General features: G+C 41.1%; 1 protein-coding gene across 3 annotated transcripts in view; it reads right to left on the minus strand.

Moving 5' to 3' along the window:
* The window catches only part of DCAF5 (DDB1 and CUL4 associated factor 5), a 105843-nt gene that overhangs the window by 64561 nt on the left and 27349 nt on the right, over positions 1-13933 (minus strand). For 2 of the 3 annotated variants that reach the window (XM_019451419.2, XM_053889532.1), the window contains exons 2-5: positions 12567-12710; positions 9450-9486; positions 8244-8383; positions 6347-6476 (exon numbers count right to left, since the gene is read on the minus strand). In XM_019451419.2, the coding sequence (XP_019306964.1) occupies positions 6347-6476; positions 8244-8383; positions 9450-9486; positions 12567-12710 (451 nt within the window). The remainder of the gene's footprint in view (positions 1-6346; positions 6477-8243; positions 8384-9449; positions 9487-12566; positions 12711-13933) is intronic. The other variant, XM_019451422.2, reaches the window with a different exon arrangement.

Here is a 13933-nt window from a genome sequence, read left to right on the forward strand (position 1 = left end):
GAGAATCCCCAGCAGGCTCTGTGCTGCTGTCAGTGCAGAGTCCAACATGGGGCTCAGTCTCATGAACTACGAGATCATGACCCGAGCCGAATCAAGAGTCGGACACTTAACTGACTGAGCCACCCAGGTGCCCCTAAACATACTTTAAATTGTACAGTAAAGAGCACTAATTATATAGCTCAAAATTTTTTTTTACTAAAGTATATACCTGTGAAACTACCTCCCAGATAAAAAATCCTAGAAGCTTTCCTCATAATACCCCATAGTAACCACTATTCTGACTTCTATAACCTGCTTATTCTTGAACACCATACACTCTTTTCTATCTATCTGGCTTCTCTCATTCAATATTATGGCTGTTTGAGTCATCCACGTCAATGTGTGTGTCTATAATTCACTCTTTTCATATCTGTGTGATACTCTATCGCATGGCTATTCTGCAGTTTGCTTACCCATTCTTCTTCCATGGACATTTGGGTTGTTTCCAGCTTTTGGCTCTTATGAATAAAGCACCTGTGAATATTTTTGTACATGTCTTTGGTGGAAGTTCATACTCATTTCTCTTAGGCTATACCTAAGAGTGAGGTTGCTAGGTCATGGAGCCACATGTTTAGCTTAGTAGACATTGACAAAGAGTTTTCCCAGGTGGTTGTACCAAGTTACCCTCACCTAAAATGTCTGAGAGTTTCAGTTGCTCCATGCCCTTGTCAACACCTGGTACTATTTATTAGTCTCTTTAATTTTAACCATTCAGGATATATAGTGATACCTTACTGTGGTTTTAATTTGCACTGCCCTCAGGAGTAATGAAGTTGAATACCTTTCAAATGCTTATTGGCTTTTTGGTATCTTCTTTTGTGAAGCACCTATTCAACATTTCTGCTCATTTTAAAAACTGAGTTTTCTTTTATTTACTGATTTTTAGTTCTATTATATTCTAGATAGGAATTCTTGTTCAATACATGTATTATGAATAATTTTTTCCTAGATCATGGCTTGTCTTTTGGCTCACCTTTTCACTTAACACTGTCTTTGATGAACAAAAGTTTTTAATTTGAATGAAATCCAATTTATCTTTCATGTATAGCGCTTTTTGGGTCGTGTTTAAGAAATCTTTGTCTACCCTAATGGCCTTGCACTCTGGTCTGGATAGCCTTGTTCTTTAAAGTTTCAACAAAGAGCAGACCATGAGCGCCTTTTCCAGCCTTTGAAGTTGTTCCCTGAGCTCTATTTTCCCATAATAGTACAAGCAACCCTCAAAATGCAACGTGGCAGAGACTGTCTGGTTTGTTCAGAAGGCAAGGAGTTACACTTAATTTGGTCTCTCCAGAAGCAGGACTGACACAGGCCCCACAAAACAGACATTTAACCTAGAGGCTCCCAAAGCCAGCTGAGGTCCTATAAGAAATTTTTTTGATGGTACGAATTTGCACTCATTGCCCATTTTCAGATGTGTCATTTACACACCACGCGAAAGCACTATCTTACAAGGTAAGTCTTTACCAGGAATTCCTGGCTTGCCCTAGTTTTATCATTGAGTGGGAAAGAATCACTCTCTTTATTATCCTTGTCAAAGCAAGATACGATTACCTGTCACAGAACTAACAGTTTCTGACAGAAAGTGACAGAAATTAAAGATATGAGAAGGGAGAGAGGTGGTAAGTGAGCAGTCAGCTGAAAGAGGGAATTAAAAGGGTGAACAAGCAGAGTAACAGGAAGGGAATCGTCACTTTTCCTGAACTCTCTCAAATTTAGAAGCTCACAGATCCGAAACCTATTCAGAGGCCACTGCACCAGTCCAAGCAAGAAATAACTGGGATGTTGGCAGTGACGAAGGAGAGGATGGCTGTAAAAGGACATCGGCAGAACTAATCCACATGAAAGGAATGAAGCCTGGTCCTAATGTGCAATGTATATGTGTGCGTGTGATGTTTTCTCCCTCACCCAGTCTACCGGATGGCCCACTCATTACCACTATTATCCCTAAAGCAGACCTTTCAAACTCCCATGTCTATAGGGCCAGGCAAGTAATGTAAATGAGGGGAGCATCCCTGGATTGAGACATCAAGGAGTGGTGGAACACATCTGGAAGGTCTGAAGAACTCACTGCAGCTTTGGCTGACTATTGCCATATGAGAATAAAGATCCAATGATACCAAATCTTCTGACTTTTTCAAGAGGTGTTAGAAATTATGATTTTTCGGTGTAATTTCCCAAACACTATTAATGATGTAGGCCCAACAAAATATCTCTCTGGGTTGAATTTGACCTATGGACAAGCTCTGCAGCAAAATAAATAACGTGCACAGGTCTCCAGGATTAGAAATAACAAGAAACTTAGAAAGCTAGCATGTAGACAGAGGCTAGGCCAGGAGACAGTGAAAAAGGATTTAACTTTTAGAGACAGAACATCTAAAAGACTCAGACTTTAGAGTTAGACATGTCTGTACTGGAAAAATCGGGGGAGGAATCCTGACAAAGGTCTATTGCAAGGGGGCATAGATGAAAGAAAACTAGAATATACAAGGACCTTATTTGCTTCAAAAGGGAGGGGGTGGACATGATACACCAATATACACACACAGGCTACTTCAACTCTGTGCCTTGGTTTCCTTATCATTAAAACAGGAATAGAACCTACCTCATAGGGCTGTCATAAGGACTAAACAAAGAACTATTCATATGTCTGTCATTATCCCTTGTAAGAAATGCTTAATAAATGTTAGCTATTATTTATTATTATGAGGCACTGAGAGGTGAAGTAACTTTCAAGATTATATAGCTACTAAGGTACACTGCCTGGATGTGTAACCGGTATGATGGCTTCAGATTGTACACTCTAAACCATCAAAAGAGCTTCTGCCTCACCTTACCTTGCTGCAATGTATGTGAAGAAGTCAGATCAGATGATAACTGAAGTCCCCTCTAAAGCTAACATTTTATTCGACCAGCCAGCCCTTTAATCAGCTTATTTCAAGGCAGAAGCAGGACACATGTGATCCCACTCACATGCCTACAGACTAAAGTAAAGAGGTACAGCTTTGGCTTGGGGTAGGTCTGAGAAACCATTCCAGCACTGAATAATCCATAGGTTAAGCCAGGAAGAAAAAATGTTCAGTGTGAGGCCCCCTTATTGAGCTATGAAGATTATATTTGTTTCTAGGAGGCCCAGAATTCACTCACAAGCCCAAGCTTTAATAGGCTGAAAATTACTTACAAGCATGCTAAGGAACCACAGTAGGTTCTAAATCTAGAATCGTTAGAACACTGAGCAACATTTATCCTCTTGGGGGTCAAATGTCTCTATGAGAACCTAGTAAAAGCTCTCTTCCAACCCCTCGAAAAATTGCCATATGTGCTCAGTCAGATACACAAGCACACACAACTTTACCTGCAATTTTGAGAGTTTCAAATTCCCTAAAATCTCTCTGTAGACTTTAAGTATCCCTTGGAATAGATCTACTTAGGTCTAGGGTTGTCCTCCCAGGGGATTCAGATTTGCCCCAGGATCTAGGTTGGGGTTTCTAGGCAGCTGTGTTGAGGAGACAAATCATGTATTGCAACTCAGCATAACTAATCCTGCATGGAAAAGACAAAGACCCTTCTCTTCCTCTCCCACACCAATTCGTACTAAGAGAATTCAAACAGAAAAGATCTGTAATTCAATCCCAAAAAACCAGTGGATGAAGAACAGGAACCCAAGATTATTTCATGTCCTTTGTCTACCTCACGCCCATAGAACCACACAGAATCTTAGAAGTATAGAAAAATAACAAATAAAAACATCCTAGCCCACTGTGCTCCTCTTTTTATTCCAAGAAAGGAATCAGTCAAGATCACCAATTAGCCTTATTAGATGACTTTTCTCCCATATGGGCTTTGAAAACTACAGGTTCCCCAAGAAACCATATAACCTAATTCATAACTAAAGAAGTAATCAAAACAAGAAGATAATCTTTCCCCTCATAAGACAGTGTAAGTGTTGGTAAGGGTCTGGACAAATGTGTAGTCGCATGCATAGTTGGTAGGTTTGTAAATCAGTGCAGCTTTGGTGGTGGCAGGACAATGTAACAATTTTTATTAAAAATATAAAAACAGGGGTGCCTGGGTGGCTCAGTTGGTTAAGCGTCCAATTCTTGGTTTAGGCTCAGGTCATGATCTCACAGTTCGTGGGATCGAGCCTGGCATTGGGCTCTGCCCTGACAGCTCAGAGCCTGCTTGGGATTGTCTCTCTCACTCTCTTTGCCCCTCCCCCACTCAAGCATGCACGTGCACACACACTCTCACTTTCTCTCTAAATAAATACACTTAAAAAAGAAATTACGTTCTGGAAAGATATAAGAAACTGCTACAGTTACCTTTGGAGAGGACTAGAGACCAAGAAGGAGAACTGTACTGATGTACAAACATGTAGAAATTATAAGTAACAGAGATAATCTGGAGATAGGATTTTTTTTCTTTTTTTGTTTCATTACACTTCTCTTGATATAAACCTTAAATCTAATAAGTGTTACTTTAAAATAAAACAATAATTTCACTTAGATTTTATCTATTTTAAAGTTTATTTATTTGGGGGTGGGGGGAGGAGGAGAGAGAATCCCAAGCAGGCTCGCGCTGTCAGTGTGGAGCCCAATGCAGTGCTCAAACTTATGAACTATAAGACCGTGACTTGAGCCAAAATCGAGAGTTGGTCACTTAACCAACTGAGCCACCCAGGTGCCCCAGACATTTGGTTTTTTTTTTTTTTTTAAGAAGCCATGTTTAGTGAGAAGACAAGTAGAAAGGGGAAGAGAACCCAACTACAACACACAGTAGGAAACTGCTGGGAGAAAATCAGGAGGAGGATTAAAACACTTAACCCTTCCTCTTCTTTCAAGATACTGCAGGACAGCATGCACTATTCAAGCTTTCCACTGGGGATGAATAGCTGAGGGCCTCATTCCAGTTACTAGCTATTCATTACAATGGTAAGTATGGAGGGTAGTAGGTTGGGAGAAGGCTGACATAGTTAGCCCAAATTCTGCCCCTTATTAATATGGTTAAGGCAGAATAATTATTCTTTTTTTCCCCAGAACAATTATTCTAAAGAGTCTTAAGTAGCAGAGATTGTTACAGCTGAACACAGGGAAACAAAGGCAGAGAGCACACAGCGCACACAGTGCAAAGGCACACTAGGGGTCCTGCCACTATATGCATTTCAGTAGGGTGAGAAAGCAAGGGCTGGGTGTGTATGCACCAGAGAGGGCAGGAGAAATGTCTGCTACTCTAAGGAAACTCTGGGAGCCCTGCTCAACACCAGGAGCACCCCTCTGAGCTATACAGATCTGCTGCAATAGTTCTAGCTCCCTCTGACTGCCCCATGGAGAGAATGAGCTAGAACTAAAAATCACCAAGGGAGATAATCCTCTGTACTTAATTGCTCCCTTCATTTGAGGCCTATGAAATAAATCATAACCTCTCTTACTTTCCATGATATTCTTCTGCAATATTGCTTTACAAAGTAGGAAGTTACCTCCATGCAGAATATCCAGAGGAGCAAGGCTAGCTTTAAGTATAGGTGCCATAAAAGGTTGTCCCTCACACATGGGATTTAAAGAACATTAAAGAGCCTCCTATTTGAACCCATCCACACATTTCCCTTAATGATGCCTGAAATGCTTCTATTAATGATTTGTGCCATCAGTTGAAGATCGTCCTAAGTGTACTCTTTTAATAAAGCAAAGAGAAGGCGAAACACATTAGGTTCCCAACACTACAGCAGCTCTTAACCTTTATTGTTTTAACCACTAGTCTGGTTGAGAAACTGAAAAAAAGCAAACTCCCGTCACAGAAAAATGCACTTAGGTGGGTACATAATACAATTTCCACACAATTTGGGGGATTCACTGTTCTCCTGAAGCTCATTTGGAAAACCCTGCAGCCTGGAATTAAGAGTCCATGGTTCGGTGGCCATGAGTTTGACACATTCTTCCCCTCCATCTCCTCCGTTCCGCACCCCCCCCCCCCCCCCCGCCACAAGAGCTCCCAGGCATCTGGGGAACACTGGGCCTAAAGATATAAGGCAGTACTGAAGGGAGGTTCTCACTAGTTCACCTATTTGCCTTTAATTGACTTGTCTAGAGTCAAATTACAATTTACGACTCCCTTAGCAAGGAGTGTGGATTTCTCACACTGCCTGTCTCTTGGGGACAGGGCTCCCCTGGCTTCACAGGCACCAGTATATGTTAAGAGATGTCCAACTGAGATCAACAGCCAAACAGGTTCTCACAACCCTTGCTGGTTGATCACATTACCTGAGAGCTGAGGTGGGGGAAGTTTTAACACCATATGAATAAATGGGGCTCACCTCTGAGGTTTTCGAATATCCCAGAGTCCCACTCCTTCCTTTGAATTGGCTGTGGCCAACAACCTGGGCTCCACAGGGTTAAACATGACACTGTGAAAGGCTGATGGATAGTTTGCGAGGCAGAAGGGCTCTGTGAATAGAGAAATGACAATCAGCCCCATAGCTCATTCAGCACCTCTGGGCCAGAGGCAGGCAAAGCAGGAATGTGATTGAGGAGAATCACACCCTATAGTAACTCCTAGTAGCCAGAGCCCCAAAGTAGTCCATCACCCCAGCAGTCACCCCTACTCACAAGGCTCCAACAAGGACTAGCACATACTTTCTGCATGCAAAGTCTGAAAACAGCAACTCTAGCACATACAAACTTAAAGCTATAATACTCAGAAACACTGAGCATTATACCTCTTCAGATCCTGTGACAAAACAGAAATGGTTACAGGAACTGGGAAGGTAAGCTATTTAACAGTAAGTAAAATTGAATTCCACATGAGCTGAAAAAATTTACAACCAATTACTGGTAGGATTATTGTACCTTAGTCCAAATTTATTAGTTTTAGAAATTAAAAGTTTTCAACTACGCAAAAATTTAATGAAGACAAAGCAAAACAATGAGAAAAATGAAGATGATGAAACATAATAGCAGTCTTCCCTTCTCTCTAAATTGCTCTCTAAATTGAGAGGAAAATAGCCTCAGTCTAGAATTTTATGATTTCATTCCCAGGATTGTAATATTTTTAAAAAGCACCTAATACTTGAACTCTTGCGTCCAGCCAGCTTCTAATCAACTTCACTTAGAAACCCTGCAGCCCTCTGCACAGACTAGCTGGCTCCAGGTGAGGAAGGAATGAATCGCCCTGCTACCCAGAAGGATATATTCCTGTGGAAGTTGTTTAGAAGCAACAGACCGCACTCCACAGTGTCGGATATCACATGGGACACTGCACAAGCCTCTGGACTGGGGCGCTCAGTCATCTCAGCCAGCGGGCAGTGCAGAGAAAGGAGAATTTCACCTACCTAGGACATGGGGACCCAGCCACAGTTGCTCCTTGGAGCTACCTTATCTTCCTGACCCTAAGAACAAGCTTCTCTTATAGCCCGAATCTCAATAATGGGGCACAGCCCAGCATGTTAAAATGCTCTGAATATAGAATAAGAAAAAGATCCAGATCCTGTCAGACAAGACAGGCAGGAAAGCAATTCTGTGTACACAGGTTATGATCTTGACAAAACTGCACTAAATGTGGGCACAGGGGTGACTGAGGGTACAGCTGGAGGAAAGAGTCTTTGAAGACAGGCAGAGTTACAGAGTGAACTTTCTATTCAGGAAATGAGCAGAAATGATGCATTTCCTGAAAAACATCAGAGAAATTCAACAAAACAATTCTTCATTCTTATACTTCAGAAGCTCAAAGAGCACATTTGGAGGAGGAGCTCACCTGGACAATCCCCCTTACACAGAGAGTATTTGCCATCACTTTCAGTTTCTATACACACATCTGAAATTAGGATGCAAGTGTATAACACACCTGTTCTCTGTAAATAACCAAGACTCTGTGCATGTCAGCACCACACACAGAGCTGGCCTTTGGTAGCTACTCTCTACAATGAAGAATTGCATCTCTATCCCCTGGGGCCATTAAGTTCCAAGGTGCTGTGGTGCTTACTGTCCAAGGGTTTGTGGAGACTCACAAGTGGCTCAAGGAGGACTGAGAAAGGTGCCTCACTTCTGACTGCTAAGGGGTAGGATGGGACCTCCAGAGACACACATCTATGCCCCAGCCCAAGAGTTTCCTCTCCCTTCCCATCTCTCCCACTCAGGTTACTCAGGTCGTCAACTGGATCTGAATGAACTCGACATCAAATTCTTCAACACAGTCCAACAGCCCTTTGACCCTACCTCCATGGGGGGACTCCCGGATGTCCCAGATAAGAACCCGGCCATCATCTGAGGAGCTGGCAAAAATGTTGTCATTCACGGGGCTCACCGACAAGCCATATACTGCATCTTCGTGAGCAAACACATCCAAGGTCTCGCTGCTGAGAGACAGAGAGCAGAGAGAGGCACACAGGCACACACATGCACACGCAGAGTGCAGAGTCCCAGCCCCAGAGTTCCTCAGGTAGGGTTCTCTCTCATTTCCAGTAGAAAGTCAATCTAGTGAAACCCAAAGGAGATTGTATTTCCTTAGAAAGTAGGTACTGAATTTCAGGTAAAAAACAAAAACTCTTCTGGGGCCCCTGGATGGCTCAGTCAGTTAAGAGTCCAACTTCAACTCAAGTCATGATCTCACAGTTCGTGAGTTCGAGCCCCGCGTCGGGCTATGTGCTGACACCTCAGAGCCTAGAGCCTGCTTCCGATTCTGTGTCTCCCTCTTTCTCTGACTCCCTCCCCCACTCATGCTCGGTCTCTCTCTCAAAAATAAATGAATACCAAAAAAAGTTTTTTTAAATAAAAGTTCTATTAGAAAAACTTTCTATAGATTTCATGGTAAGTTTGCTTTTTGCACTAAATACGCATATTTGAAAGTAACTCAAGAGATGAATTTAGTGTTTTCACTTATTGCAGAATGCATCTGCTTCTGTACAGATTTGGAGGTGGTGGCTGATTTCCAAAAACAAGGGAAAACTTTAAAGCAGCCAGGTCTGATGTCAGCAGGGGTAGAAGAGGGTTGATCTGGCAGTCTGGTATGGTAAGCATGAGCATGGCTCTGAGGCCAAGCTGTCTAAGTTCAGATCCTAGCACCACCACCTGACCTTATGTTATCTAACATCCCTACACCTCAGTTTCCTCATCTGCAGTGAGACCATAATAGTATTGCTTCACAAAATTATTTTGAGGGTTAAACTGATTAATACATACAAAGCACCTAGAATAGTACCCAGCACATAAAGATTAGTCATTATTATGTTGTTGTTTCCTTCTCTTCCAATCTCTCCCTTTAAATTTTCACCTAAAAAGTATAAGTTCATTCCAAATTTATAAACCCTTTTCTTTTTTTAAAATCCAAATTGTTTTTCAAAACAACATTGGTGTAAAGAGAATTTGCCTCTCTTCATATGAGAAACAGAGCCAGTCACCTTCACATACCAACAATCTATTTACCTTTCAACATCATGGAGGATAACTTGTTCATCATTTCCTGTAAGGGAGAAAAGCAGACATTTGAAAATTCCTGCAAAGTGCTCCCTGTCCATATTACAACATAAAATTTTAAAGTTTTCAGAAAACATATGAACAAAGTCAATGTTAATACAAAGCAGGAATATTAATTACGAAAAAAAAAGCTTTGTAAGACTAATTTCAGAAGGATAGGATATTCTTTTTTTTCTTTGAGAGAGAGAAGAGAGAGAGCATGCATGCAAGCAAGAGGGGTGGGGGGAGAGAGGGGGAGAGAGAGAGAGCGAGAGAATCTTAAGTAGACTCCACGCTGGACACAGGGCTCAATCTCATGACCAAGAAATCATGACCTGAGCCAAAATCAAGAGTCAGACGCTTAACCAACTGAGCCACCCAGGTGCCCCACGGCTAGGATATTCTTATAAAGAATTTTTGAAAGCCTTGTAGCAACTAGGTATAACATAATGAGTTTCCAAAATGAATTATTCAATTGAAAAAATATATTTTTATATATTTTATATATATATATATATATAAATATAAATATATATATATATATAAAACAGCCATCGCAACAACAACAAAACTATGGCCATTAAGAAAATGAATAAATGATCATGGGTAAATTAATTCATTCATCCAATCTAGCTTTTTTTTTTTTAATTAAGCAAAACACTCAACTGTGAGACTTGGAATACAGATATTCTATGCCTCAGTTTTCACCTATAAGATAGGGATAATAACTGTACATACTTCATAGGATTATTGCAATGTTAAGAGTAGATTTGTAAAACCATTCAGAGTAGGGCTGAGCACTTAGTAATCTCCCAATAAGTGTTTGCTACTATTCATATCCTTATCATTTTTATAGCCATTAAAATGTAATGATTGTAGGGTTATAAATGGTAGGAAAGTTTTTATCCACATCTTTTTTCTCTTGCATTTTTCTTTTATTCCATTAAGGAATCTACAAATACTACATTCACGATTATGTGTAGTCCTGTAGTTTATATAGCCAAACATAAAAACCTTATGAAAAGACAAAAGTAAAAAAATTCCCACTCCACGCTGAAAGCACAGCCAACAGGCACTTAAACGGAAAGTAAAAGTAGTGGTAGATGTGGCCCAGGTCATCTTAAAGCCCTGGCTACAAACTCTGTCGTGGGTGCACACCGAGTAAATCAAAACCATACTAATGCCTTTTAGGCAACAGGAACAGCTGAGGGGCTAGGGATACGGGAAGAGCAGATTCTGCCTGACCCTTGAGGAACTCCCAGTCCAGCTACACAAACAGTGACAAAATGGGTTATCTTGTTATAGTGATATGCTCTACAATGGGGACACAGACAAAGGAGCAATTATTTCCTTCAGGAGCAGGTTGACAGTACATGGCAGAAGACGTCAATGTTTTTATAGGGAAGGAGACATTTGAACAGAAACTCTAATAACTCAAAACTCTTACCAATGGAAGACTCAGGGGAATTGGGGGGACCGGACAATTAATCATGACCCGTGACAGAACAGCAAGAGCAAACAATACAAGGGCACCAAAGGTGGCAAGTGGTGTAGTGGGCTAGAGTACATGATGCGGGGGAGGGAAGTGAGGCTAGAGAGGTAGACTGAAGTTTAGACTTTATCCTGTGGACACTGTAGGGTCAGAGGTTCACATGGTTAAACTTTATTTTTAAAAGAAAACTTGTATAAGTGACAAATAAGGAGGGCTAGAGACGTTGCAGAAATCACAAAGGCCACTGCAATAGTCCGGGTCAAAGATGAGGGCCTGAACCAGTGCAGTGGGTAAGGAAAGAGAGCAGAAACTAAAAGGATGAATATGAGAAGCTTCTAAGTCTAGTTGGTGAGTCACAAGATACGTGAATGAAAGAAAGGAAGGTTTGAGGATGACTTCAAGATTTCTATTAGACTGAACCAGGTGAAACTGTCATTTTTTTTGTAAGTTAAAAGTGCTTGATATCAGGGGCACTTGGGTGGCTCAGCTGGTGAAATACCTGACTCTTGATTTCAGCTCAAGCCGTAATCTCAATGGTTTGTGAGTTTGAGCCCTGCATCTGGCTCTGCGCTGACAGTATGGAGCCTGCTTGAAATTCTCTCCCCCTCTGTCTGCCCCTCCTCCCCACGAATAAATAAAAATAAAAAACCTTTTAAGAAAGTGCTTCAATATAAGCAGTTTCTTAAAGTTTAAACCTAATAGCTTGAATCATTAGGTGAACACTGATAATAACTGAGAAAGGGAATCCAGGGAACAAGAGGAAGTATTTGTGCAGGAGAAGAAGACTAATAATCTTGGTTTTAGATTTGCTGTACTTAAATTGCTTTTAGAACACATAGGTAGATATTCCATGTGAAAATCTGCAGTGCAAAAGGGAGGTCAGGGTTAGAAATGCGGTGCTCAGAAAGGAGTGTGGTTGATGAAAGCCATCACCAAGAGGCTGGCTTGAGCACAGGCCATTCCAATTGTACCCTAACACAATGTTTTTCAAACAGGAGCCACCCATGGATCACAACATCAGTTTGAGTTACAACCTTTAAGATCTTTAAAAACGAGGGGTGCCTGGGTGTCCCAGTCAGGTAAGCTTTTGGCTCTAGATTTCTGTTCAGATTATGATCTCACAGGTGTGGGTTCGAGCCCCTGTCAGGCTCCAGGCTTACAGTGAGGAGCCTGCTTGGGATCCTCTCTCTCTCTCTCTCTCTCTCTCTCTTCAAAATAAACATTTAAAAAATATCTTTAAAAATGAAATAGAATTTTTAAAAAATCAGAATGTACCACACATAATAAGGTTAAGTACTATTTTAATTGTGTGCATGTTTCTGTATGCCACATTGCAATGTAAAAAATTTTCTATCAAAAAAAACAGAAAGAATGAGCGTAAAGGATCAAAAGAACAGAAGAAAGGAGGGAAGGAAGGAGGAATTACTCTCACATACATGTCTAAACTGCTGTAATGCAGAGAAGACAAGCTATGGGAAACCATTTCTATAGCTCAGTGAAATAAAGGAAGAAAAACAAGGCTACTTTTTGGACTCTTCCATCTAAAATCTCAGCCACAGTGAATTTCCTAGGGTGGAAGTCTCCCTTCTTCTCACCTCCAGAGAATACTTTGGTGTTCCCACTGTTGAAAGCCAGGCAAAAAATGTTGGAATGGTGCTCTCCTTTCAGCTGTATGGGCTTGACTCTCGAGTGGATAGCTTGTTCCATGTGCCATAGCAGAACCCGACGGTCATCTCCTCCTTGAGAGGGGAATAAGAATCTAGGGTTAAAATGGCTGACACTTCAAGGCTGACACTCAGTTTTGCCAGCCTTGAACTCTATCCCTTCCAAAACTGCAACTCCCCAACTCTGTGAGATACTGATGGGGCACATAAACCCAGGACTCTACCGCCTTAACCATCGGGAGATACATGGTCTCTAAGCCACTCACTTTTCCCCAGGAATTAAATCTTGAACAGACATATGGAAAGGGATAAACACTGATATTGAAACCCTCAAAGCCACTCTATTCCTGACTTTCCAGAGACCTAGTTGTTTAAATATATCTTTGCTTGCTACCTAAAATCCTTCTACTTATGTTCCCGGCAACCTTTTCTTACCTAACAGAAGGTGAGCTGGTTTCTAATGCTTGCAACCAAGGAACTCCATGGTAATATTTCTAGCATACTAGTTTTCAAAGCACTCTCCTTGATGTGATTTCATTGAATATGGGACAGCATACAAATGATAACTAAGGAATTGACTGTCACAGCAGGATCTAGACAGAGCCTAGCTCTCATGAAGCCCAGGTCCAGCTCTTTTCCTTTGCAAAACTTACAACAGTCTGAATTAAATGAGCAGTATTGTACTGCATGAGCCAGCTCCTAGAGGATGATAATTATGTATGTTCTATGTATTTTTTATTTTTGCAGATGCATTAAAAATGTCTGGAAGGATGAATAACTGTTACGTGTTAACAATGGTTAAGAGTGGTTATTATTTCCAGGAAACAGGATTAAAATAAAAAGAACAGATTGGAGGGTTCTTACTTTTATTTATTTGGCACCCCCTCACTTTTTATAACAAGCCTATATTAGTCTCCTAATAAAAATTAAGTTACAACAGGGGCAAACATGAGCAGCAAACCACAGCAATCTCTATTCCTCTTCTTCCCCTTCTCCATTCAATACAACAGCCACAAATTATAGCACACCCATACAAGGGCATACCATGCAGCCATGAAATCAGTAAATCTAGAACTTGGAAAGATGTCCAAAGGTCTTTGTGCAGGGGGAAGATAAGGTGTAAAACAGTATGTGTACCAAAATGCATTCTGTGTAAAACAAAAATTTTAAAAACCCCAGGACTGCAGGATCCTTGTCAATTTATTTACTGTGGAGTCTCCAAGCACCTAAATGAGTGCCCCCAAAGAGCAGAACTAATATGCTCATACTTGCATATCTATGTTTGTATTTGCCTATCT

Source organism: Panthera pardus, unplaced genomic scaffold (genome assembly GCF_024362965.1).
Source record: "Panthera pardus isolate Hobbes unplaced genomic scaffold, ASM2436296v1 HiC_scaffold_24, whole genome shotgun sequence".
Taxonomy (NCBI): Eukaryota; Metazoa; Chordata; class Mammalia; order Carnivora; family Felidae; genus Panthera; species Panthera pardus.